Genomic DNA, 23303 nt, shown 5'->3' with positions numbered 1-23303 from the left:
TTTTCATCATTCTTTTAAACTCCCCATAGCAGAACATAAGACCCCGCCAGGACTGAGCACAGAACAAAGGACGGAATGGAAAAAGCCGGCTGCAGACCATTCCCTGCCGGGGACAGGCAGCCAGAGCCGTAAGGACTGGAAAGGGGCAATTGCAGACCCGGAGAGACTTTACTTACCTAACTGCAAGCAGGCTCCTTTGCTAAGACTTCTGGGGGTGCTGGACAGTCACAGTCTGCCTCACGGGGTGCGCCAGCGGTCCACCCAGAGAGCTGAGCGGCAGCGGCGGAAAAGGTGACAAGCCGCGGCAATCGCGCTCGCCAAACTCCTGAGCTACTCGGACCTGGGAAGGGCACAAAGCGCAGTCCCAGCCGCATTTGTGCCTCTGAGGGCTGCCTGAGGGCCGAACCTGAGCGGCTTTGACCGGGGAAGTGCACGCAGCCTAGGGCCGGCCCCAGACGGCTCCCGGCTGAGCATCGTAGAGCCGGAGCGGTTTGTGCGCCGCGAGAAAGGACAGGTCAAGCGGGGCAGAGATACTGTGTACACACGACAGTGCTATTTGTTTGCAGCATCTCCCCTCCCCACAGCGCGACTGAACTAGTGAGCCTAAAAACCAGCAAACAGAAGAAGTTAAACAGAGGGAACCACCTTGGAAGTGAGCCCACACGGCCCATAACATCAGAGAAGAGCCAGATATATTTTTAATTTTTTAATATTTTTAAAATCATTCTTTTTTTTTGCTTTTTGCTTTTTTTTTCCTTTTTTTTTCCGAGCTTTTTTTTAATTGTTAAGTCTTCTATTTCTCCTCTAATTTTTATTTCTATAACCTAGTATTACTATTTTTGAAAAAAAAAAGACTTTTTTTTTTTTTTTTTTAAGGCAAACACCATATATACTGTTTGGATGGTTGTTGGTGTTTTTTTTTTTTTTTTTGTTTGTTTGTTTTTTAATAATTCTTTTTTTTTCTTTCTTCCTTTTTCCTTCTGCTTTTCTTTAATATTGTATCTTTGAAAATCCAACCTCTACTCCAGATTTTTAATCTTTGCTCTTAGGTTTTTGTTGTCAATTTTGTACATTTAAAAACCCAAACTTCACTACCCAAGTTTACCTGAGAGCGAGATTACTGGCTTGACCACTCTCTCCTCCTCTGGACTCTCCTTTTTCTCCACCAGGTGGCCTCTGTCTCTTTTCTCCCCCATCTCTTCTCTATCCAACTCTGTGAATCTCTGTGTGTTCCAGACGGTAGAGAACACCTAAGGAACTGGTTACTGGCAGGATTTGTCTCTCTCCTACTCATTCCTCTCTCTTATCCTCCTGGTCACCTCTGTCTACTTCCTCCCTCTCCTCTTCCCCGTATAACTCTGTAAATACCTCTGAGCGGTCCAGACTATAGAGCGCACATAAGGGAGTGACTACTGGCTAGCTTGCTCTCTCCTCTCTTGATCTCACCGCATCTCATTCCAGTTACCTCTAACTACCCCCTCCATCTTCTCTTCCCCTTGTAACTCAGTGAACCTCTCTGAGTGTCCTTCAATGTGGAGAAACTTTTCATCTTTAACCTAGATGTTTTATCATCGGTGCTGTATAGATGGAGAAGTCTAGAGGCTACTGTAAAAATAAAACTGAAAACCAGAAGCAGGAAGCTTAAACCCAAAGCCTGAAAACATTAGAGAACTCTTGAATTCAGGGAACATTAAGCAATAGGAGCTCATCAAATGCCTTCATACCTACACTGAAACCAAGCTCCACCCAAGGGCCAACAAGTTCCAAAACAAGACATACCACCCAAATTCTCCAGCAACACAGGAACACTCCCCTGAGCCTCAATATACAGGCAGCTCAAAATTATCCCAAAACCTTTGATGTCTCATAACCCATTACGGGTCACTCCACTGCACTCCAGAGAGAAGAAACCCAGCTCCACCCACCAAAACTCCAACACAAGCCTCCCTAACCAGGAAACCTTGACAAGCCACTGATAGAACCCCACCCAAAGTGAGGAAGCTCCATAATAAAGAGAACTCCACAAATTATCAGAATATAAAAAGGCCACCCCAAACACAGCAATATAACCAAGATGAAGAGACAGAGGAATACTCAGCAGGTAAAGGAACAGGAAAGTTGCCCACCAAACCAAACAAAAGAGGAAGAAGTAGGGAATCTACCGCAGAAGGAATTCCGAATATTGATAGTGAAAATGTTCCAAAATCTTGAAATCAAAATGGAAACACAGATAAATAGCCTAGAGACAAGGATTGAGAAGATGCAAGAAAGGTTTAACAAGGACCTAGAAGAAATAAAAAAGAGTCAAAATATAATGAATAACACAATAAATGAGATCAGAAACTCTCTGGAGGCAACAAATAGTAGAATAACGGAGGCAGAAGATAGGATTAGTGAAATAGAAGATAGAATGGTAGAAATAAATGAATCAGAGAGGAAACAAGAAAAACGAATTAAAAGAAACGAGGACAATCTCAGAGACCTCCAGGACAATATGAAACGCTCCAACATTCGAATTATAGAAGTCCCAGAAGAAGAAGACAGAAAGAAAGACCATGAGAAAATCCTTGAGGAGATAATAGTTGAAAACTTCCCTAAAATGGGGAAGGAAATAATCACCCAAGTCCAAGAAACACAGAGAGTCCCAAATAGGATAAACCCAAGGCGAAACACCCCAAGACACATATTAATCAAGTTAACAAAGATCAAACACAAAGAACAAATATTAAAAGCAGCAAGGGAAAAACAACAAATAACACACAAGGGGATTCCCATAAGGATAACAGCTGATCTGTCAATAGAAACTCTTCAGGCCAGGAGGGAATGGCAAGACATACTTAAAGTGATGAAAGACAATAACCTACAGCCCAGATTACTGTACCCAGCTAGGATCTCATTCAAATACGAAGGAGAAATCAAAAGCTTTACAGACAAGCAAAAGCTGAGAGAATTCAGCACCACCAAACCAGCTCTCCAACAAATTCTAAAGGATATCCTCTAGACAGGAAACACGAAAAGGGTGTATAAACCCGAACCCAAAACAATAAAGTAAATGGCAACGGGATCATACTTATCAATAATTACCTTAAACGTAAATGGGTTGAACGCCCCAACCAAAAGACAAAGACTGGCCGAATGGATACAAAAACAAGACCCCTCTATATGCTGCTTACAAGAGACCCACCTCAAAACAAGGGACACATACAGACTGAAAGTGAAGGGCTGGAAAAAGATATACCACGCGAATAGAGACCAAAAGAAAGCAGGAGTGGCAATACTCATATCCGATAAAATAGACTTTAAAACAAAGGCTGTGAAAAGAGACAAAGAAGGCCACTACATAATGATCAAAGGAACAATCCAAGAAGAAGATATAACAATTATAAATATATATGCACCCAATATAGGAGCACCACAATATGTAAGACAAATGCTAACAAGTATGAAAGGGGAAATCAACAATAACACAATAATAGTGGGAGACTTTAATACCCCACTCACACCTATGGACAGATCAACTAAACAGAAAATTAACAAAGAAACGCAAACTTTAAATGATACATTAGATCAGTTAGACCTAATTGATATCTATAGGACATTTCACCCCAAAACAACGAATTTCACCTTTTTTTCAAGTGCTCATGGAACCTTCTCCAGGATAGATCACATCCTGGGCCATAAATCTAAACTTGATAAATTCAAGAAAATCGAAATCATTCCAAGCATCTTTTCTGACCATAATGCATTAAGATTAGATCTCAATTACAGGAGAAAAACTATTAAAAATTCCAACATATGGAGGTTGAACAACACACTTCTGAATAACCAACAAATCACAGAAGAAATCAAAAAAGAAATCAAAATATGCATAGAAACTAATGAAAATGAAAACACAACAACCCAAAACCTGTGGGACACTATAAAAGCAGTGCTAAGAGGAAAGTTCATAGCAATACAGGCATACCTCAAGAAACAAGAAAAAAGTCAAATAAATAACCTAACTCTACAACTAAAGCAACTAGAAAAGGAAGAGTTGGAGAACCCCAGAGTTAGTAGAAGGAAAGAAATCTTAAAAATTAGGGCAGAAATAAATGCAAAAGAAACAAAAGAGACCATAGCAAAAATCAACAAAGCCAAAAGCTGGTTCTTTGAAAGGATAAATAAAATTGACAAAACATTAGCCAGACTCATCAAGAAGCAAAGAGAGAAAAATCAAATCAATAAAATTAGAAATGAAAATGGAGAGATCACAACAGACAACACAGAAATACAAAGGATCATAAGAGACTACTATCAGCAGTTGTATGCCAATAAAATGGACAACGTGGAAGAAATGGACAAATTCTTAGAAAAGTACAATTTTCCAAAACTGAACCAGGAAGAAATAGAAAATCTTAACAGACCCATCACAAGCACGGAAATTGATACTGTAATCAGAAATCTTCCAGCAAACAAAAGCCCAGGTCCAGATGGCTTCACAGCTGAATTCTACCAAAAATTTCGAGAAGAGCTAACACCTATCCTCCTCAAACTCTTCCAGAAAATTGCAGAGGAAGGTAAACTTCCAAACTCATTCTATGAGGCCACCATCACCCTAATACCAAAACCTGACAAAGATGTCACAAAAAAGGAAAACTACAGGCCAATATCTCTGATGAACATAGATGCAAAAATCCTCAACAAAATTCTAGCAATCAGAATCCAACAACACATTAAAAAGATCATACACCATGACCAAGTGGGCTTTATCCCAGGGATGCAAGGATTCTTCAATATCCGCAAATCAATCAATGTAATTCACCACATTAACAAATTGAAAAATAAAAACCATATGATTATCTCAATAGATGCAGAGAAGGCCTTTGACAAAATTCAACATCCATTTATGATAAAAACTCTCCAGAAAGCAGGAATAGAAGGAACATACCTCAACATAATAAAAGCTATCTATGACAAACCCACAGCAAACATTATCCTCAATGGTGAAAAACTGAAAGCATTTCCCCTAAAGTCAGGAACAAGACAAGGGTGTCCACTTTCACCGCTATTATTCAACATAGTTCTGGAAGTTTTGGCCACAGCAATCAGAGCAGAAAAAGAAATAAAAGGAATCCAAATTGGAAAAGAAGAAGTAAAACTCTCACTGTTTGCAGATGACATGATCCTCTACATGGAAAACCCTAAAGACTCCACCAGAAAATTACTAGAGCTAATCAATGAATATAGTAAAGTTGCAGGATATAAAATCAACACACAGAAATCCCTTGCATTCCTATACACGAATAATGAGAAAGTAGAAAAAGAAATTAAGGAAACAATTCCATTCACCATTGCAACGAAAAGAATAAAATACTTAGGAATATATCTACCTAAAGAAACTAAAGACCTGTATATAGAAAACTATAAAACACTGATGAAAGAAATCAAAGAGGACACTAATAGATGGAGAAATATACCATGTTCATGGATTGGAAGAATCAATATAGTGAAAATGAGTATACTACCCAAAGCAATTTACAAATTCAATGCAATCCCTATCAAGCTACCAGCCACATTTTTCACAGAACTAGAACAAATAATTTCAAGATTTGTATGGAAATACAAAAAACCTCGAATAGCCAAAGCAATCTTGAGAAAGAAGAATGGAACTGGAGGAATCAACTTGCCTGACTTCAGGCTCTACTACAAAGCCACAGTCATCAAGACAGTATGGTACTGGCACAAAGACAGACATATAGATCAATGGAACAAAATAGAAAGCCCAGAGATAAATCCACACACATATGGACACCTTATCTTTGACAAAGGAGGCAAGAATATACAATGGAGTAAAGACAATCTCTTTAACAAGTGGTGCTGGGAAAACTGGTCAACCACTTGTAAAAGAATGAAACTAGATCACTTTCTAACACCGCACACAAAAATAAACTCAAAATGGATTAAAGATCTAAATGTAAGATCAGAAACTATAAAACTCCTAGAGGAGAACATAGGCAAAACACTCTCAGACATAAATCACAGCAGGATCCTCTATGATCCACCCCCCAGAATTCTGGAAATAAAAGCAAAAATAAACAAATGGGATCTAATTAAAATTAAAAGCTTCTGCACAACAAAGGAAACTATAAGCAAGGTGAAAAGACAGCCTTCTGAATGGGAGAAAATAATAGCAAATGAAGCAACTGACAAACAACTAATCTCAAAAATATACAAGCAACTTATGCAGCTCAATTCCAGAAAAATAAACGACCCAATCAAAAAATGGGCCAAAGAACTAAATAGACATTTCTCCAAAGAAGACATACGGATGGCTAACAAACACATGAAAAGATGCTCAACATCACTCATTATTAGAGAAATGCAAATCAAAACCACAATGAGGTACCACTTCACACCAGTCAGAATGGCTGCGATCCAAAAATCTGCAAGCAATAAATGCTGGAGAGGGTGTGGAGAAAAGGGAACCCTCCTACACTGTTGGTGGGAATGCAAACTAGTACAGCCACTATGGAGAACGGTGTGGAGATTCCTTAAAAAATTGCAAATAGAACTCCCTTATGACCCAGCAATCCCCCTGCTGGGCATACACACCGAGGAAACCAGAATTGAAAGAGTCACATGTACCCCAATGTTCATCGCAGCACTGTTTATAATAGCCAGGACATGGAAACAACCTAGATGTCCATCAGCAGATGAATGGATAAGAAAGCTGTGGTACATATACACAATGGAGTATTACTCAGCCGTTAAAAAGAATTCATTTGAATCAGTTCTGATGAGATGGATGAAACTGGAGCCGATTATACAGAGTGAAGTAAGCCAGAAAGAAAAACACCAATACAGTATACTAACACATATATATGGAATTTAGGAAGATGGCAATGACGACCCTGTATGCAAGACAGGGAAAGAGACACAGATGTGTATAACGGACTTTTGGACTCAGAGGGAGAGGGAGAGGGTGGGATGATTTGGGAGAATGACATTCTAACATGTATACTATCATGTGAATTGAATCGCCAGTCTATGTCTGACGCAGGATGCAGCATGCTTGGGGCTGGTGCATGGGGATGACCCAGAAAGTTGTTATGGGGAGGGAGGTGGGAGGGGGGTTCATGTTTGGGAATGCATGTAAGAATTAAAGATTTTAAAATTTAAAAAAATAAAAAACTAAAATTAAAACAAACAAACAAACAAACAAAAAAAAAATAAACTCCCCATAGCAGGTGGCGCTAGGAGTAAAGAATCTGCCGGCCAGTGCAGGAGACACAAGAGAAGTAGGTTCAATTCTTGAGTCAGGAAGATCCCCTGGAGAAGGGATAGGCTGCCCACTGTAGTATTCTTGGGCTTTCCTGGTGGCTCAGACAGTAAGGACTCTGCCTGTAGTGTGGGAGACCTGGGTTCTATCCCTGGGTGGGGAAGATCCCCTGGAGGAGGGCATGGTAACCCACTCCAGTATTCTTGCCTGGAGAATCCCATGGAGAGAGGAGCCTGGTGGGCTACAGTCCATGGCGTTGCAAAGAGGGGGCAAGACTGAGCGACTGAGGATGCATGCGTGCATGCACGCACACACACACACACAGAGCTCACACACACACACAGAGCTCACACACACACACAGAGCTCACACACACACAGAGCTCACACACACACAGAGCTCACACACACACACAGAGCTCACACACACACACAGAGCTCACACACACACAGAGCTCACACACACACACAGAGCTCACACACACACACAGAGCTCACACACACACACAGAGCTCACACAGAGGCACCACAGATATCAGTGCAGACCCCGTGACTCTGCCCCTGGCACAGGCCTGGTATCTGGAAGATGTTCATCAGGTCCCTCTACTAAGTTCATTCAGTTCAGCAAGCATCTACTGAGCGCCTACTGTGGACAAGTCTCTCCATGGCTGAACTGTCCAGGAAGGAGGAAAGATTACACAGGGCAGGCTGGAGTTAACTTTCCATCAGGTGAGCTGGCTTCCCTTAATGAGCTCAAGATTTCATTATACAGTCATCCTGACACACCCTGGAAGCTTGCTTCTTCTGAGACTGGGGCCAAACCCTGCAGGGTCAAGACCTGCCTGTAACCAGAGTCTAAGAAGACAAGCAGGAAAGAGAAGCACCAGGCACATCACGTGCGTGACTGCATACTCAGCTGGTCCGACTCTTCACAACCCCATGGACTGTAGCCCTCCAGGCTCCTCTGTCCACCGGATTCTCCAGGCAAGAATACTAGAGTGGGTTGCCATGCCCTCCTCCAGGGGATCTTCCCGTCCCAGGGATCGAACCCGAGTCTCTTCCGTCTCCAGCACTGGGATATGGATTCTTTACCACTGAGCCACCTGGGAAGCCCCAGGGCACATTACACCCAGCTGGAAATGTTCCATCCGAGCTCTTCACTGAGGTCAGGACTGGAATCCAAGGGCCCTGGCTGTGGCGCCAACCTGGCTCCCAAGAGCCAAGGTCCTGTCCTCCTTGCTGTGGTTCTGAACCCCACCACACCCCCAAGAGGCCAGAAGTGGGTGGAACCCAGGAGAGGTGGTCAGAGAGAAGCTGCGCTTGGTGCCTGGTGGAGGGAGGTGGCCCAGGGAACGGGCTGGGAGGGAGGGAGGGAGAAAACGACTGTCAGCGTCTCAGCTTCGCCTTGGGAGGGACAGAAACTGGGTGTGGTCTGCTCCAGTCCCTCCCCTGCTCGTGTGCCAGAAACGCCCCCACCAGGCAGCCAGGGGATGTTCTGTATTGCTTCAACCATTTGTTTGCAGGGGCTTCCCAGGTGGCCCTAGTGGTAAAGAACCTGCCTGCCAAGGCAGGAGACCTAAGAGATGCGGGTCCTTCCTGGGTCTGCAAAATCTCCTGGGCAGGGCGTGGCAGCCCACTCCAGTATTCTTGCCTGGAGAATCCATGGACAGGGGAGCCTGGTGGCTACAGTCCATGGGGTCGAAAGAGTCAGACAGGACTGAGCAACTAAGCAACAAAAACAATGTACCAGCACTGTAACGGGTGCTGGGAGCACAGTGGTGGGCCACAGAGAGACATCCTGTCCTGGGGGCCTGATAAGGTGATGGGATCTGACCTAACTGTTACTTAGTTTCCTTTTAAGTATATTCCTTTCTAGATACAATCTTTACAAATTTCAAATACAGGATTATAGAATCATAGATGTGAAGAGACATAGAGGAGATATTCCTTTAGCCCAATGCCTTTCTGCCCTGGGCTCAGGTTCACACCTCTTTTACAATACATCAAGTGATCATGTGGTCCCTCCTTGGATACCGCCAATAGTAGGTGATTTACAGTCCACAGGGTCACAGAGTCGGACATGACTGAATCGACTTAGCACACACACAGGCATGGCGTCATTTAATAAGATTTGTTTGCAGAAGTGACGGTGGTCTTACAACCCAGAGTCCCTGAAATCTTCCACAAAAGTCCCCACGAGAAGAGATCTGGCTACACAGCCAGAGGCTAACGATTTTCTTCAAAGGTGAACTGATTTTGCCTTCTATATTATATCATTTATTATATAAAAATACTTTTCTCCTTAAATGTTTTCAGTAAAACTGGAAACAGTGCCAGGTTCCTTTTGTCACTCTGCACATACATCCCTTCTCTCCCACACTGCTCCCCCACCCAACACATACACTGCTCTGCACACCCAGGTGTGAAGATGTTGCTCATCATAAACCTTTTCTCTTGGTGCAGAATGTCCCTGCCCTCCATCCTAGTCCCTCCAATGCCTGACTGTCCAAATTCTACCCCTCAACTCAATGCTTTGCTCCAATGTCACCTCTTCCATGAAGTCTTCCCAGATTACCCTGACTGAAAGGAAACTCTTTGAACAGCCCCAGCTCTTCTGTGTGCCTCATTAATCTCTGATCAAGTTCCACCTGTTAGTCTTTTGAGTCTCTCTCTCTTACTTTTCTCATGAAAAGTTAGCTACTTGAGAAGAGGGTCCATGCTGGATTTTACCTGAACCCACGATGGAAAGCAGCAGTGAATATTCAGCCAGTACTCAATACCTGCACTAGTACTACTATTAATAATGATGACGATGATGACAGACAGTTTCACAAGGGTATCTGGTTAATGCAAGCCTTCACTCCATGGTGCATTTGTGCTTGTCTATAACTGGACTATGGCCTGGGACTGGGGGAATGGATTTGGTGTCCTGTCTTCAGTGTTGCCATGGCCCCTTTTAGAGCTCAGAATGACTAGCGCAGGCTGAAAGGATTCATCCAACAAGAGAGCAATAGCAAAGAAAGCAGGATCATACCTTAATATCGTCTTCTGGCCAAGAGTTCAGCATTGTTGCGAGGTGGCCCTTGTCATGAATGGTGATAAACAGCCCACTAGGAAAAATAAAGCACACGCACACAGACAGACCAGTCAGACCAGGAACACAGCAGGGACCACAAGTACTGTGTATCACTGTATCACTTAATTTTGGCCACAGATCTGGGCTGAGGGGGTCCCTGTTCAAAGTCCAACTAGTTTACAGGACCCTGCACTGGGCTTCCTTCAACTGCTCCCCACAGGGGAAGGGCTCCATGGGGCCAAGGGATGTATCTACCTGGAGTCTGTGCTCACCGCAGCCTGTACCTTTCTCCCCCTAGACCAGGCACCCAGGACCCCAGAATTATCTCCCTGAGTGGTCCCAGGCTGCCTTCAGGGGCTGTGTGGGCCTCTTCTCTGGGCACCCCCTTCCAAGGACAGACCACACTGCAGTGGGTGGGTCCCCGAGCCTGGGGCCATGCCTGGAATTGGATGTGTGGGTAGTGATGTTCAGATACATGTCCACGTGGTCCCTTGCCATGGAGGATGGAGCTGGGGACAGAAAGGGGCGGGCTGCCAGCCACGAGCCCATTTCCTCTGTACCACTTGAATCTGAGAATTCTAAATTCAAACTTGGCCTTCCAGACCATATGAAGATATATCTGTAAAGTAGGAGGATGAAACATATTTTACTTGACAGTTTGTTGGCTTGACTTTGAACTTTTAATGTTTGTACCTAAGTCTGTGGATATGAATCTCCTGTCCTGGGATCAGTGGTGAGAAGACAAGAGTGCCTAGTGGGGAGGTTGTGGGTGGTGCAGAGGATGACAAGTGGTCTGGACCACTTCTTTCTCCCCCACCACTTTTTTTTTTTTGACCAATGCACCCAAGAGAGAGAGGCTCGTTTGAGTTGTGAAGTACCCAGGCCCAAACACTCAGTCTGTTTTTGCCAGTGTGAGAGGGTTGGGGAGTGTGTGTTGGAAGTGTGGTTCCCTGTTCTGCTTGCCCTGCCTAAATCAGAGCGCTTCCCCCAAACGGCAGCCCCGGCTTCACCAGCTGCTTGGATTCTGTGACCCATTACTGAAGTCATGCCCTCGTTAACACTGTAAACACCATGGACCTGTTCTTCGGTCCTACCGTCTTGTGAAACCCTCACCCTTAAGAAAACCCACTTTCCGCTCCCTGTGCCTTCCCAGCCAGGCCAACGAGAGCAGATGGAGACAGCCCTGCTACAGGGCAGACTGATCGCCCCACCATCCACTCTCAACCCAGACTCTCAGCATTAACCGGTCTCCATGCCTACAGTGTTTCTCTGATCAAAATTCACTCTTCACTCTTTGCAAAGACTGTTTTAACTTCTTTGCTGTCAGACCTCCAACTGCCTCACCTTTCCCCTCACTGCCCTAGTGACCGTGTCTGTGATGTCACAGGAAGCATCTCTTGTCAGTTTTCCACCAGCAAACCTATACACTTCCGTATCTACAGCCAATCCTCCCATTGCAGTGAAAATTACAGAGCCTGAAACAGTCAGAAACGAGAGGAATCTGCCTCTGAGAGCAGGAATTATATGCTTTGAGGTCTGCCAATTTGTGGCTTTTGCTTGAGGGCAGTCTAACACACAAGTAACTTGCGGCAGCAGAAAGCCTCAGTCCTACTAGTTTGAGGTGTCAGAGAAGTGAGTTACAGCTGGTAGAGCACTCAGAAAGTGAAGGGGAAAGTTCTGGAAGGGAGGGAGATGCAGGAAGGATGAACATCCAAGTTTGTATATAAAACCTGCCCAAATAACTGGCTGATGATTCAACTATATATACTCAAGGGTCTGGCAAAACAAAACAAAACAAAAAAACTTCAGCTGGACACTGAAAGAATCCAGCAGAGATTTCCACTGCTGCCCATCAGTAGGGACAGAGTTTGGAACTTGAGTCCAGCCTACTTAGACTCCAAAATCACTGTGGATGGTGACGGCAGCCATTAAATTAAAAGAGGCTTGCTTCTTGGAAGAAAAGTTATGACAAACCTAGACATCACATTAAAAAGCAGAGACATCACTTTGCCAATAAAGGTCTGTATAGTCAAAGCTACGGTTTTTCAGTAGTCATGTACGGATGTGAGAGCTGGACCATAAAGAAGGCTGAGCACCAAAGAATTGATGCTTTTGAATTGTGGTGTTGGAAAAGACTCTTGAGAGTCCCTTGGACTGCAAGGAGATCCAACCAGTCCATCCTAAAGGAGATCAGTCCTGGGTATTCATTGGAAGGACTGATGCTGAGGCTCAAGCTCCAATACTTTACCACCTGATATGAAGAGTGGATTTATTGGGAAAGACCCTGTTGTTGGGAAAGACTGAGGGCAGGAGAAGAGGGTGGTAGTGGATGAGACGGCTGGATGGTATCACCCGAATCCACCGACATGAATTTGAGTAAACTCCGGGAGGTAGTGAAGGAAAGGAAAGCCTGGCGTGCTGCAGTTCCTGGGGTCACAAAGAGTTGGACACGACTCAGCAACTGAACAACAACAACAAAAATAAAAATTACTCTTCTGAGAAACAAAACAATCCGGAGTTCACAGAATTCAGGGTACAGAGAGGTCTATTATAATAGCCTGCTTACTTTATCTATGTTAGACACCATCCATAATAAAAAATTTAAACAAACTAAAACAAGAAAAACACCACTGAACTCCAAACTATTCTTGACTTCCACGTTCGTTGCCAAGGCGGTCTCTTCCTTCTCCTCCCTCCCACGGCTAAACTTCTTGGAAGCGCTGTCTGCACGAGCCGCTTCCATTTTCCCATCTTCCCCTGAAACATGTCGTTACTTAATAATGTGCAGCCAACACTGCTCTTGCCAAGGCCCCGGATGATGTCCACTCCAGAAATACAAGCAGCTTTCTGGCCGTCGTCTCCTTTGTCTTCTCAGCAGCATCTGACCCTTTGAGCCTCTGGCTTCGGTGACTCTGCTCTCGTGGTTTTTCTTCCACCTCTCAGGCTGCCCCTTCTTAGGACATTCCTGCTGGATTGTCCCCCCACGAGGTGTTAGAGCTCCTCCTGAGTTTGCACTGCCCCATTCTCCTTCTCACTCTTCCTCTTTCTCTATATGGTCTCATCAGTGTCCAAGGCTTTTGGCCAGTGACTCTCAAAGATCTGCAGACCAGAGTTTTTCATTTTTGGTACTACTGACATTTTGAGTGGGATAATTCTTTGCTGTGGAGGGTGGGGATGTCATGTGCGCTGTAGAACGTTGGGCAGCGTCCCTGTCTCTACCCACTAGATGCCAGTAGCATCCCCCACACTGCTGTGAGAGCCAAAAACCTCTCCAGACGTCGGTAACTGTTCCCTGGGGAGAAAATGTGCCTCTGATTTTATGCCATTGTTCTAGACATTTATATTCAACTGCCTGCCTGCCATCTCCCTTCATATGTCTCAAAGGCACTTTAACCTTCACCTGTCCAAAACCAAATTAGGATCTAAACGTGCATCGCTATGAATCAAAGACAAGACAAAAAAACTCAAGACAAACCTGATTCTCCTCTCCTGTTCCCTTTCGCAGTAACTGTTTCCCTCAGGCGTGCAGTTTAACAGTCCCAGACCCCCGGGAGCATCGTCCACACTGTCCTTTTCCCCTTCTATGTAACCCCTGCCAAGTCCTTCACGTCTGCTCTGGAATTACCTCCTGGTTCATACACTTCTTTCACCCATGACACCACTGACCTGGTCCAGACTCCCAATACAGCTGTTCCCTAAAGCACCACAATAACTTGTGACATCCTCTCTTCCTAATATCTAGTATCTACACAAAAGAAAGAGCGATGCTCTTGAAATCAAAGCCTTACTGCGTTTTTGGCTATGCCTGTCAACTTGCAGGCTCTTAGTTTCCTGATAGGGATTGAACCTGGGCCACCAAGTCCTAACCACTGGACCACAGAAAACTCCAAAAGCTTACTTTGTTATCCCCTGTGATAAATATCCTTCATGTCTTTCCACGGTTCTTGGGACAAAGACTCAAGTGCTCAGCCTGGTCCACCTACGAGGCCCTGTGTGGTCTGGCCCTTGACAACTTCTTCACTTTATCCTTATTTCTTTCTCCAGTCATTGACCACGCTGGCCTTCTTTCCATTCCTCCACGTGTCAAGACTGTCTTAGTCCGTGGCCAGTTCCTACACTGTTCCCTTTGCCTGGCAGCCCTGGTCTCTGCATTCTATCAATATGCTTAGTTAATTCCTACTTATTTTTCAGATGACTTCCAAGTCAAATTTGGGGCTCTTTGTTATAATTCTCAAGTATCCCATCCTTACACACACAAACCTATTGCAGTTATTTATGTGGTTATTTAGTTAAATGCTACTCTCATTAGACTGTAAACTTCACTGGGGCAAGGCAAGCATTTACTCTGTTGCTGTTGACCACTGTATACCTAAACCTAGTCCATAATAGATACTCATACATAATTTTTGAAGAAATGAGTAAGTGAACTACAAGGATGGTCGAAGGTTGAGTGATGAAGATGAAAGGTATAGAGTTTGGTATAAGTTGGGTGTAAGTTGGAGTGAAAGAAACTTTCATGTGGCCTATGTTGTATCATACTCAAGGGATCAGTGTGCTGGGCTTGGTGGTACTGGGCTGTGCTTGTGGCTCAGAGCAGGGAAATGCATCTATGAAGGCAGTGGACAGGCCAGTGGGGAGACAAATTCCAGAGCCTAAGACTTGGGAGTTGCCAGGCTCTTTCCACCATGTTGACTGGAGACAATGTGGGTCTTCGAATTAACTTACTCATTAGGTTTGAGAGCAAGTTCCAGGAATTTTCTGGGCTGCTCTAAAATGACCATAGGGCACTTAGTTGTATCCACCAAGACAAAAACAAGAATCAGATTGGTTTCCTGGAACTTGTTGCTAAAGATCATCTCTATGCAGTTTGAGTTTGGAAAAAAATCACACTGTGTTGATAGTAATGAACTTCAAAGACGTCCCTGGATGAGAGAAACAGTCACACATGGTGGGCATCCTGAAGTTTAAATACTGGTACCTGCCTTGGGGGCTTCCCCAGTGGCTCAGTGGTAAAGAACCCGCCTGCAGTGCAGAAGACACTGGTTCAATCTCTGGGTGGGGAAGATCCCCAGGAAGAGGGCATGGCAGCCCACTCCAGCATTCTTGCCTGGATAAGCCTATAGACAGAGGAGCTTGGTGGGCTACAGTCCATGCGGTCACAAGAGTAGGGCAAGACTGAAGTGACTTAGCATGCATGCATGCATCTGCCTTGGTGTCAGCAGCAGGGTAAGCAGGCCAAGTTGAGCCTGTATGCCTGGGACCTTTCAGAGAAGCACCCTCTCTACTTCCAAACCAGCTGCTGCTCTGAGGTTTGGCCTGAGGAGGCCTTGTTAGGGACTGTGACTCTTCGTTAGCTTCTATTTTTCCACAGCCGCAGTTCTGATATTCATAAGCAATTTCCGCACCCCTCCCCGGCCAGGTCGTCTGGAACTAGTCACGTGGAACAACAATGCTAACAAAGGGGCCCATTCTTTCCAGCTGGAAAAACCAGGTCTCAGCCCAAGGCTCACTGATGACTCACCGGGTGACCTTGGGGAAGTCATTTACTCACGTTAATTAATTCTTATGACGCATTCCTGGCCTCTAGAAGTTCTTAACCCTCACCTGTTTTGGAAATGTCCCTTAGAGCCAAACAACTCCTCTTCTCAACATTACTTTTTACAAGGTAGAGGTTTAGTAATGATATTTAGCAAAAAGCTCACATGTTAAGGGATAAGATTCAGGCACCATTTTAGACCTTAGCAAAGCTCTCAAGTGATTAATTCTAAACACAGGAAAAGTATGATTATGGAAATAATCGGCTACATTAAAATAGGCTCTCTTTGTGGCAGATAAGAAGAGGGTGGAGGGACATTTCAAATGATTGTTTTTAAACTGAGATTTGAGCTACAAAAATTTCAAAAGATGACTTTTTTTTCCTTTTTTGCATATATAATTTTATGCTCTGCAGGGATCACAGTGCAAAAATAAAACTGAAATATATTAACAGCTTTTAATGACTTCTTAAAGTGCATTTCCATTTATTACATAACTCACAGCTACCAATCTCCCCCAAAGGATTGCCCTGGAAGAGGATTTTGAGATATCCAGTCCAAAGACCTCACTATATAAACGAGGACATGGAAATTCAGAGAGGTGAAGTGATTTCCCTGAGGTCACACAGCTCACAAGAGGCAGAACCTACCTGAACCAAGATGCTGAGTCCAGTGTTCTTTCTGTTGCCCCAGACTGCCTATTCTTTCCAGAGACCTAATTCCCAATGAAGAGCTAGGGACCTGGACCAAAATAGGAGCATCATAGGCGCTCATTGGAACCACTGATGAAAGATTTCTCTTGATGCATGTTGGTGAGGAAGTAAAATGTGCAGAGTGAGGGATTATGAGGTTAAACAAATGGACTGTGGGTTCCAGCGGGATCCTAGGGGGAAATCCTTTGCCCATCCCTCCACTTCCTACCCAAACTGCATCTAAACCAGCTCAAAAAGTAGGTATTTTCAGGGAAGAAGACCTCTTAGATGCCCTCAGCAACCTATTTTCAGGTTTAACTACTTCCACTCAAAGGATGGGGCAGGCATTAGTTTTTCCAGCAATACATGGTGATGGGGTTGGTTCTTATCTCTGCCGTCATGAGGTTCTGACCAAGTGAGAAACGCAGATGCTCACTTCTCTGCCTTCCTTCTTAGTGGCTTCAGGAAGAATACTTGAGTGCCTGGGAGGGGCACTGACCCACACCTGCTCAGTCTCACCAGAGATCTCTGGCCCATGCAGTCCCGGGCACTGGCAAGGCGATTTTCAGGGATTACTTCCAATAAAACAGATCACTAAGAGTGATGAGGGTGCAAGCGACTCCAGAGAAGTTCAGAGAAATGGCAGGGGGAGGTGGCAGACAGGAGGGGTTAAATATATGTGCTCTGTGGCCGCAGCATCTGGGTTCAGAGCCTGCCTGCCTTCGCTCCTCACTGGCCGAGTGGCTGTGAACAGGTTACCCTTCCCCAAGCTGCAGTTCCTTATCTGTAAAATGGAGAACTTGACCGGAGCTGCTTCATGCCTGTTATAAGGACCAACTGCGGCAACGCATATTCAAAGAGTTTACTATGGCCCCTGCTGGCGTGTAGTAAGTGCCCAACAAATGGCAGCTCTAAGAGTTGCTGGGTTGGTGTAGCTAGTGGTTAGGAGTGCAGGCTGGGGAGTCAGCATCCAGATGCTGGCAAAATGCCCAGCGAGGAACTGCTCATAGTAAGTGCTCAGTACACACTCAGAGCTAATTATTAATTCATATTTTAGTGAGACTTATACCAAGTCAATGTGTGTGCTTGTCAGGAACTAGGGTTGACAGTTCAGTGTGCCTTTGGTGAAACAGGAAGGCAATCAAAGTTTGGTAGGAAATCTTGCAGGATGAGGGTCACCGAACGAGGGCAAGACAGAGTTCTTTGGTGATGCACTATTGGGACTAAAAGTTTCCATGTTCTATGCAAGAGCTAGTGCTCAATAAGGATGAGATCAAGGGCAGCTGGAAAGGGAATACATGTTATGGAAGAGCAATATTCATCCACTCTGTCATTCAACCATCCACTCGCTCATCCACTGAACAGGCTCTTTGATATCTCTGGAACCCCGTTCAGCCCTTTATGTACATCGTCTTATTTCTCACGAAATGCTCTCCCATGGGCTTCCTCTCCATTTCTATAGCTGAGATTCAGATGGAAGCGATGTGAAGGCAGAGGTGAGGTTTAAACACAGGATTCTTGGAAGTTTGGAACCGTGGCTCCTTCATGAGTGTGATTTGGGACTAGTCACTTCAACTTCATGGCAAATAGATGGGGAAACAGTGGAAACAGTGGCTGGCTTTATTTTTCTGGGCTCCAAAATCACTGTAGATGGTGACTGCAGCCATGAAATTAAGACACTTACTCCTTAGATGGAAAGTTATGACCAACCTAGACAGCATATTAAAAAGCAGAGACATTACTTTGCCAACAAAGGTCCGTCTAGTCAAGGCTATGGTTTTTCCAGTGGTCATATATGGATGTGAGAGTTGGACTATAAAGAAAGCTGAGCGCTGAAGAATTGATGCTTTTGAACTGTGGTATTGGAAAAGACTCTTGAGAGTCCCTTGGACTGCAAGGAGAGCCAACCAGTCCGTCCTAAAGGAGATCAGTCTTGGGTATTCATTGGAAGGACTGATGCTGAAGCTGAAACTCCAATACTTTGGCCACCTGATGTGAAGAGCTGACTCATTGGAAAAGACCCTGATGCTGGGAAAGATCGAGGGCAGGAGGAGAAGGGGACGATGGAGGATGAGATGACTGGATGGCATCACTGACTCTATGGACATGGGTTTGAGTGGACTCCGGGAGTTGGTGATGGACAGGGAGGCCTGGCGTGCTGCAGTTCATGGGGTCGCAGAGTCGGACACGACTGAGCGACTGAACTGGACTGGCTTCAACTCTCCGTGTCTCAGTTTTCCCTTCAGTAAAGTGGGAACAGTGGCTTCTCCATTACGGAGTGACCGCGAGGACCAAGCAAGGCGAGTTCACACACACTGTACGCTGTAAAGGCCTGCAGACACGCGAATCCTCGTAGCTGTCTGACCTTGGGACAGGTCAGATAGCTTCGAGAATCCTGGGAGTTCTATGGGAATTCTGAGCGGGGGCGGGGCCTCTCTGGTTTCCTGGTGGCCCTTTCTGGCTGAATGGGCTAGTATTTTGGGTGCCAATTTGCTCTAGGTCTGTTTCAATCTTCTCGGTGAGAAGAACCCACACCGCCCCCTCCACAACCCTGAACCCTACCCAGAATGCGGCCATGCGAGACGCTGCTGTGATGGCTGGTGTGATGCTCTTGGCCTATTCTGGGGCACAAAAGGGGGCAGGAAGGCGGGGAGGTCCAGGGAGCACTGGGCCTGGCTCCGCTGAGACGCACAGGCACTTCCGGCTTTTGAGTGAATGCAGGCGGCCCGGGGAACCCCTGGGTGCTGAGCTCCCTGCAGGGAGCTACGGTAACCTGAGTGCTCATCAAGGCTAAAGACTCCTCTGAGCAATCAGAACAGACGCCCTTGGCTGCTCCTGGCGCTGTGACGATGGGCCTCTGTCTGAGAGGCGCTCACAGGGATCTCTCACGTTAACAGCCCTTAACTGAAACAAGAAAAAAAACAAAAATAACTTTGGCTTCTGATTACTTTCCCCAAGTTTTTCCTGTTTACTTCAGGGAAACAATTTTGAAATTTCAGGAAAGAAAAAAATAAATATATATATAAAGAATCCAGCAAGCTGCCAACCTATGGAATCAGGGCTTAAATGAATATATGCCCTGCTTTACAGAACATTCCTGAAAAGTTTTTAGTTGTGTCCACCTCTTTGAGGCCCTATGGACTATAGCATGCCAGGCTCCTCTGTCCATGGGATTCTCCAGGCAAGAATACTGGAGTGGATTCCCATGCTCTTCTCTAGGGGATCTTCCCCACCCAGGGATCGAACCTGGGTTTCCTGCACTGAAGGCGGATTCTTTACTGCTGAGCCACCAGGGAAACAAAATACACCTAAAACAATACTGTATGTGTATTTGGGAGGTTACTGTTTAAAGGGAGACTGCAGAGAATTGTCCAGGAACATAAATCACTGTCCCCTGGTTTACAGCTTTCACAAATTTGGACCCTCCTACTTTGGTTTCTAGAAACAGAACCCAGGTTCCTTCTCAGCCGATGCTTGGACAGCAGGGCCTGAGCAGAAGCGGCTGGAGACAGCACGCAGCCCTCTCCCGAACGGAGTTCTGGGCTAAATATGTGGCCAGGGAAGGGAAAGGATTCATGCCTAACAAAAATGAAATACCTCCTTTATTCTCTCACGTACTTAAACTCATTTGGCCCAGAAGACATGTTTGCTCCAGGTCTGACCTGAGACTTAGGGGTCCGAGTGGAAAGCTAGTCTGTAATTCACCATCTGCTCCTTCACTGGGGCCATCGGTACTGTTCCAGAAGAGGCTACTGCAGGACCCGGCCCTGGAGTGGGGATGACGCTAAGCACAGGCCCCAGGTGACCCACGGGTCATGATGCAGGAGCAGGGAGTAAGCTTTCTGGGCTGTGTGTTCCACAGCATCACCTAGCCATGGGCCACTATGCCACAGCATCCTTCAGAGATGCCCGTTACGTAAATCTAGATACTGGCGCTCTGGGTAAAGCAGAGGTAAGAGCCTTCCTTCTTGGGGGATCTTCTCATTACTCTTCATCTCAGCAATCACTGTTCCTACAGCAGAGCTTAGGCAGTGACAACAGAGGAGAATTCCTATTTGGAGCTGGTGCTATGGCACTGCAGGTTAGCGGTTGTTATTTAGAACAGGTGCTATGGCACTGCAGGTTAGCGGCTGTTATTTAGAACAGAACGTCTTCAGTGCACAGCTCCTCCCTTGAGACTGCATGTTCTACGAGGGCAGGACGACATCGGTCTTGTTCACTGCTGTAACCCTGGGGCTCAGCATAGCACCTAGCACACAACGGGTGGTCCAGAAGACAAATACGTGTTGGGTATGCTGAGTGGTCCAGAATGTGGGTGCTGAAATGAGACAGAGCTGAGCCTCTATGTTTTTAGTTAGAAACAGGGCATACAATAACACCTGTCTCAATGTGTTTCTGTGAGGATTCAATGAAACAACAGGTCAGGCAGAGGGATAGTGCTTGGCATGCAGTAACCACTCGCAAATGGTGGCTGATACTGGTTACTTAGACTAGGAAGTTAAAACATCCAAATATTTTCTGGGTGACAGAAAATTCCAAGCCAAGAAAATAAAACAATTCAGAATTGAATTGTGTGCCTCCCTCTAAAAAGACATACTAAAACCTTAACCCCTGGTACCTTCTGTGGAAGTAGGGTCTTTGCAGATGTCATTAAGATGAGGTCATTAGGTCGTTTCCATGTCCAAGCTATTGTAAATAGCGTTGCAATGAACACTGGGGTGCATGTGTCTTTTGGAATTATGGTTTTCTCCAGGTAAAATAATAATAATAAAAAAAGATGAGGCCGTTAAGGAGGTCTTTCACTCAAAATGGGGTTTCCCAGGTGGCTCAGCAGCAAAGAATCCGTCTGCCGATGCAGGAGACACAGGAGTCATGAGTTCAATCCCTGGGTAGGGAAGATCCTCTGGAGCAGGAAATGGCAACCCGCCCCAATATTCGTGCCTAGAAACTTCCATGGGTAGAGGAGCCTGATGGGCTACAATCCATGGGGTCACAGAGAGTCAGACACGACTGGGTATGCACACACTCCATCCAAAATGACCGGTGTCTTTATGAAAAGAGGTGAAGATGGAGACATACGGGGAGAAGAAGGCCGTGTGGTGATGGAGGCAGAGGTTGGAGTCGGGTGTCTACAAGCCAAGTGATGTCAGGGACCACTGGCAAACTACAGGAGCTAGTGGGAAGGACTCCTCTACAGATCTCAGAGAGACCTCGACTCTGTCGACACTAGTCAGACCTGCAGCCTCCAGAACTGTGGGACGATGAATTTCTGCTGTTTTCAGCCACTCTGTTTGCGGGCCTTTGTTACAGGGGAGCTAGTGCATCAGTATCCAGTTTTTGTGCAGAGCCCACAGCCAGGGGTGATCCTGATTTCTCCTCTGAACCTGTCTTAAAACAGTCTGTTGGGATTTTGTCAGGGCAAGTGCAGGAGAGGTTTCCTCCCACTGGCAAAGGCCTGTAAATGACAACACTATCTCCACTTTTCATCAGGAGCCAGAAAATTCTCTTGAATTTTAGAATTCAGTTACACTGAGAAAGAAAAACAAAGATAACGCTCACTTAAGAGAATGCTTTTTCTTGAGAAAAAGACTCTTAGCCCTTATCTCCCCCTGCAGAGGAGGGACCCTCAGAAGTTTCCTAAAATAGAAGTGAGAGAGAAAAAAAAAAAAAAAAAACAACAAAACCCACTCAAAGAGACAACATTCATTTAGGCTTCCTGGCACCAAGTCCAACAAAAAAAGGAGGACTTAATTAAAGCAGGGTCAGTGACATCAGGCAAACCACCGAGGCCCGGCTCAGGAGGAGGGACGTGAACTTTCAATTTGGGAACAAAGGTTCGCTGTTGCCACGGAACCACCATTCCGCACATTTTTGGCAGCAAGGAAACCTGGCCTCCGAAAGCACGCACGAGGCTATTTTTAAAGCCTAGCAGAAGCCTCCTGGTCTCAACAGCGCAGCTGGAGAAAGTAGGTCGGAGAAGTCCCAGGGCCTGGAGGCCCAGCACCTGGCGAAGCAGAGGCTGAGGATGCGGCGAGGTAGCCGCCCTGCTGGGAGGAATGTAAGCATCACGTTCTCCTCTGGTTCTGCGAAACGTCCGCCCGCGGGGGAGTGTGAATAAAGGTGCGGGGGAACACCTATCCGTGGCAGGTCACTCACAAGCCTGCCTGGGTTTTAGTTTCCATCTCGAGGGACGTTTTGACTCTTAACCCACTGAACCATAGCTCACCTGCCGGCCCTCCTACCGCCCCTGCTGTTGTTTCCCCTTGTCTCCCTCGGAGGCGGGCAGGTATCCCCTCCCACCCTGAGATGGCCCCCTTTCCTCCTGGCCCTCCAAGATGACAGTAAGGGAGGGTGCCTGCCTTCGCAGTGAGGCATAAAGGCGTGAACTGGAGTTCCAACCGTGCCACTCGACTCCCGCAGCGGGGCTGGGGCGGGCGGGGCTTCCTTGAGGGCACCGCCTGCCGTGCCCCTGACTTTATGCATCCAGCTTTAAGCAGCCAGCATAGTGCTGGGATCCTGGGAAATAAGGAAGAATGGGACTTTACCTCTGATCCAGTGGAGTTTTTGGTTCTAGGCAGACTAGGAAAAAAAAGAAAATAGAGTCTAATGGGCAACAGTGGAGATTCGCTTAGAGGGTGGGGAGATGACGGAACAGGCAACCTCTGGATGGCTGTCATAGAGCCGCAGAGCTGGGCGGGGAGCCCCACTTTGGGGCACCTGGGCCCTTCCCTCTCACCTTCTCTC

The 23303-nt window shown here is 45.8% G+C and overlaps 1 protein-coding gene across 4 annotated transcripts in view; it reads right to left on the bottom strand.

Annotated features, from left to right (window-relative positions):
* Positions 1–23303, bottom strand: part of ME3 (malic enzyme 3) — a 235287-nt gene that overhangs the window by 76334 nt on the left and 135650 nt on the right. For all 4 annotated transcript variants that reach the window (XM_069564842.1, XM_069564844.1, XM_069564843.1 and 1 more), the window contains exon 5: positions 10292–10367. In XM_069564842.1, the coding sequence (XP_069420943.1) occupies positions 10292–10367 (76 nt within the window). The remainder of the gene's footprint in view (positions 1–10291; positions 10368–23303) is intronic.

This window comes from Ovis canadensis, chromosome 21 (genome assembly GCF_042477335.2).
Source record: "Ovis canadensis isolate MfBH-ARS-UI-01 breed Bighorn chromosome 21, ARS-UI_OviCan_v2, whole genome shotgun sequence".
In the NCBI taxonomy this organism is placed as follows: Eukaryota; Metazoa; Chordata; class Mammalia; order Artiodactyla; family Bovidae; genus Ovis; species Ovis canadensis.
Note: the sequence above shows the minus strand (reverse complement) of the source record. Positions and strands in the feature narration are given on the sequence as shown.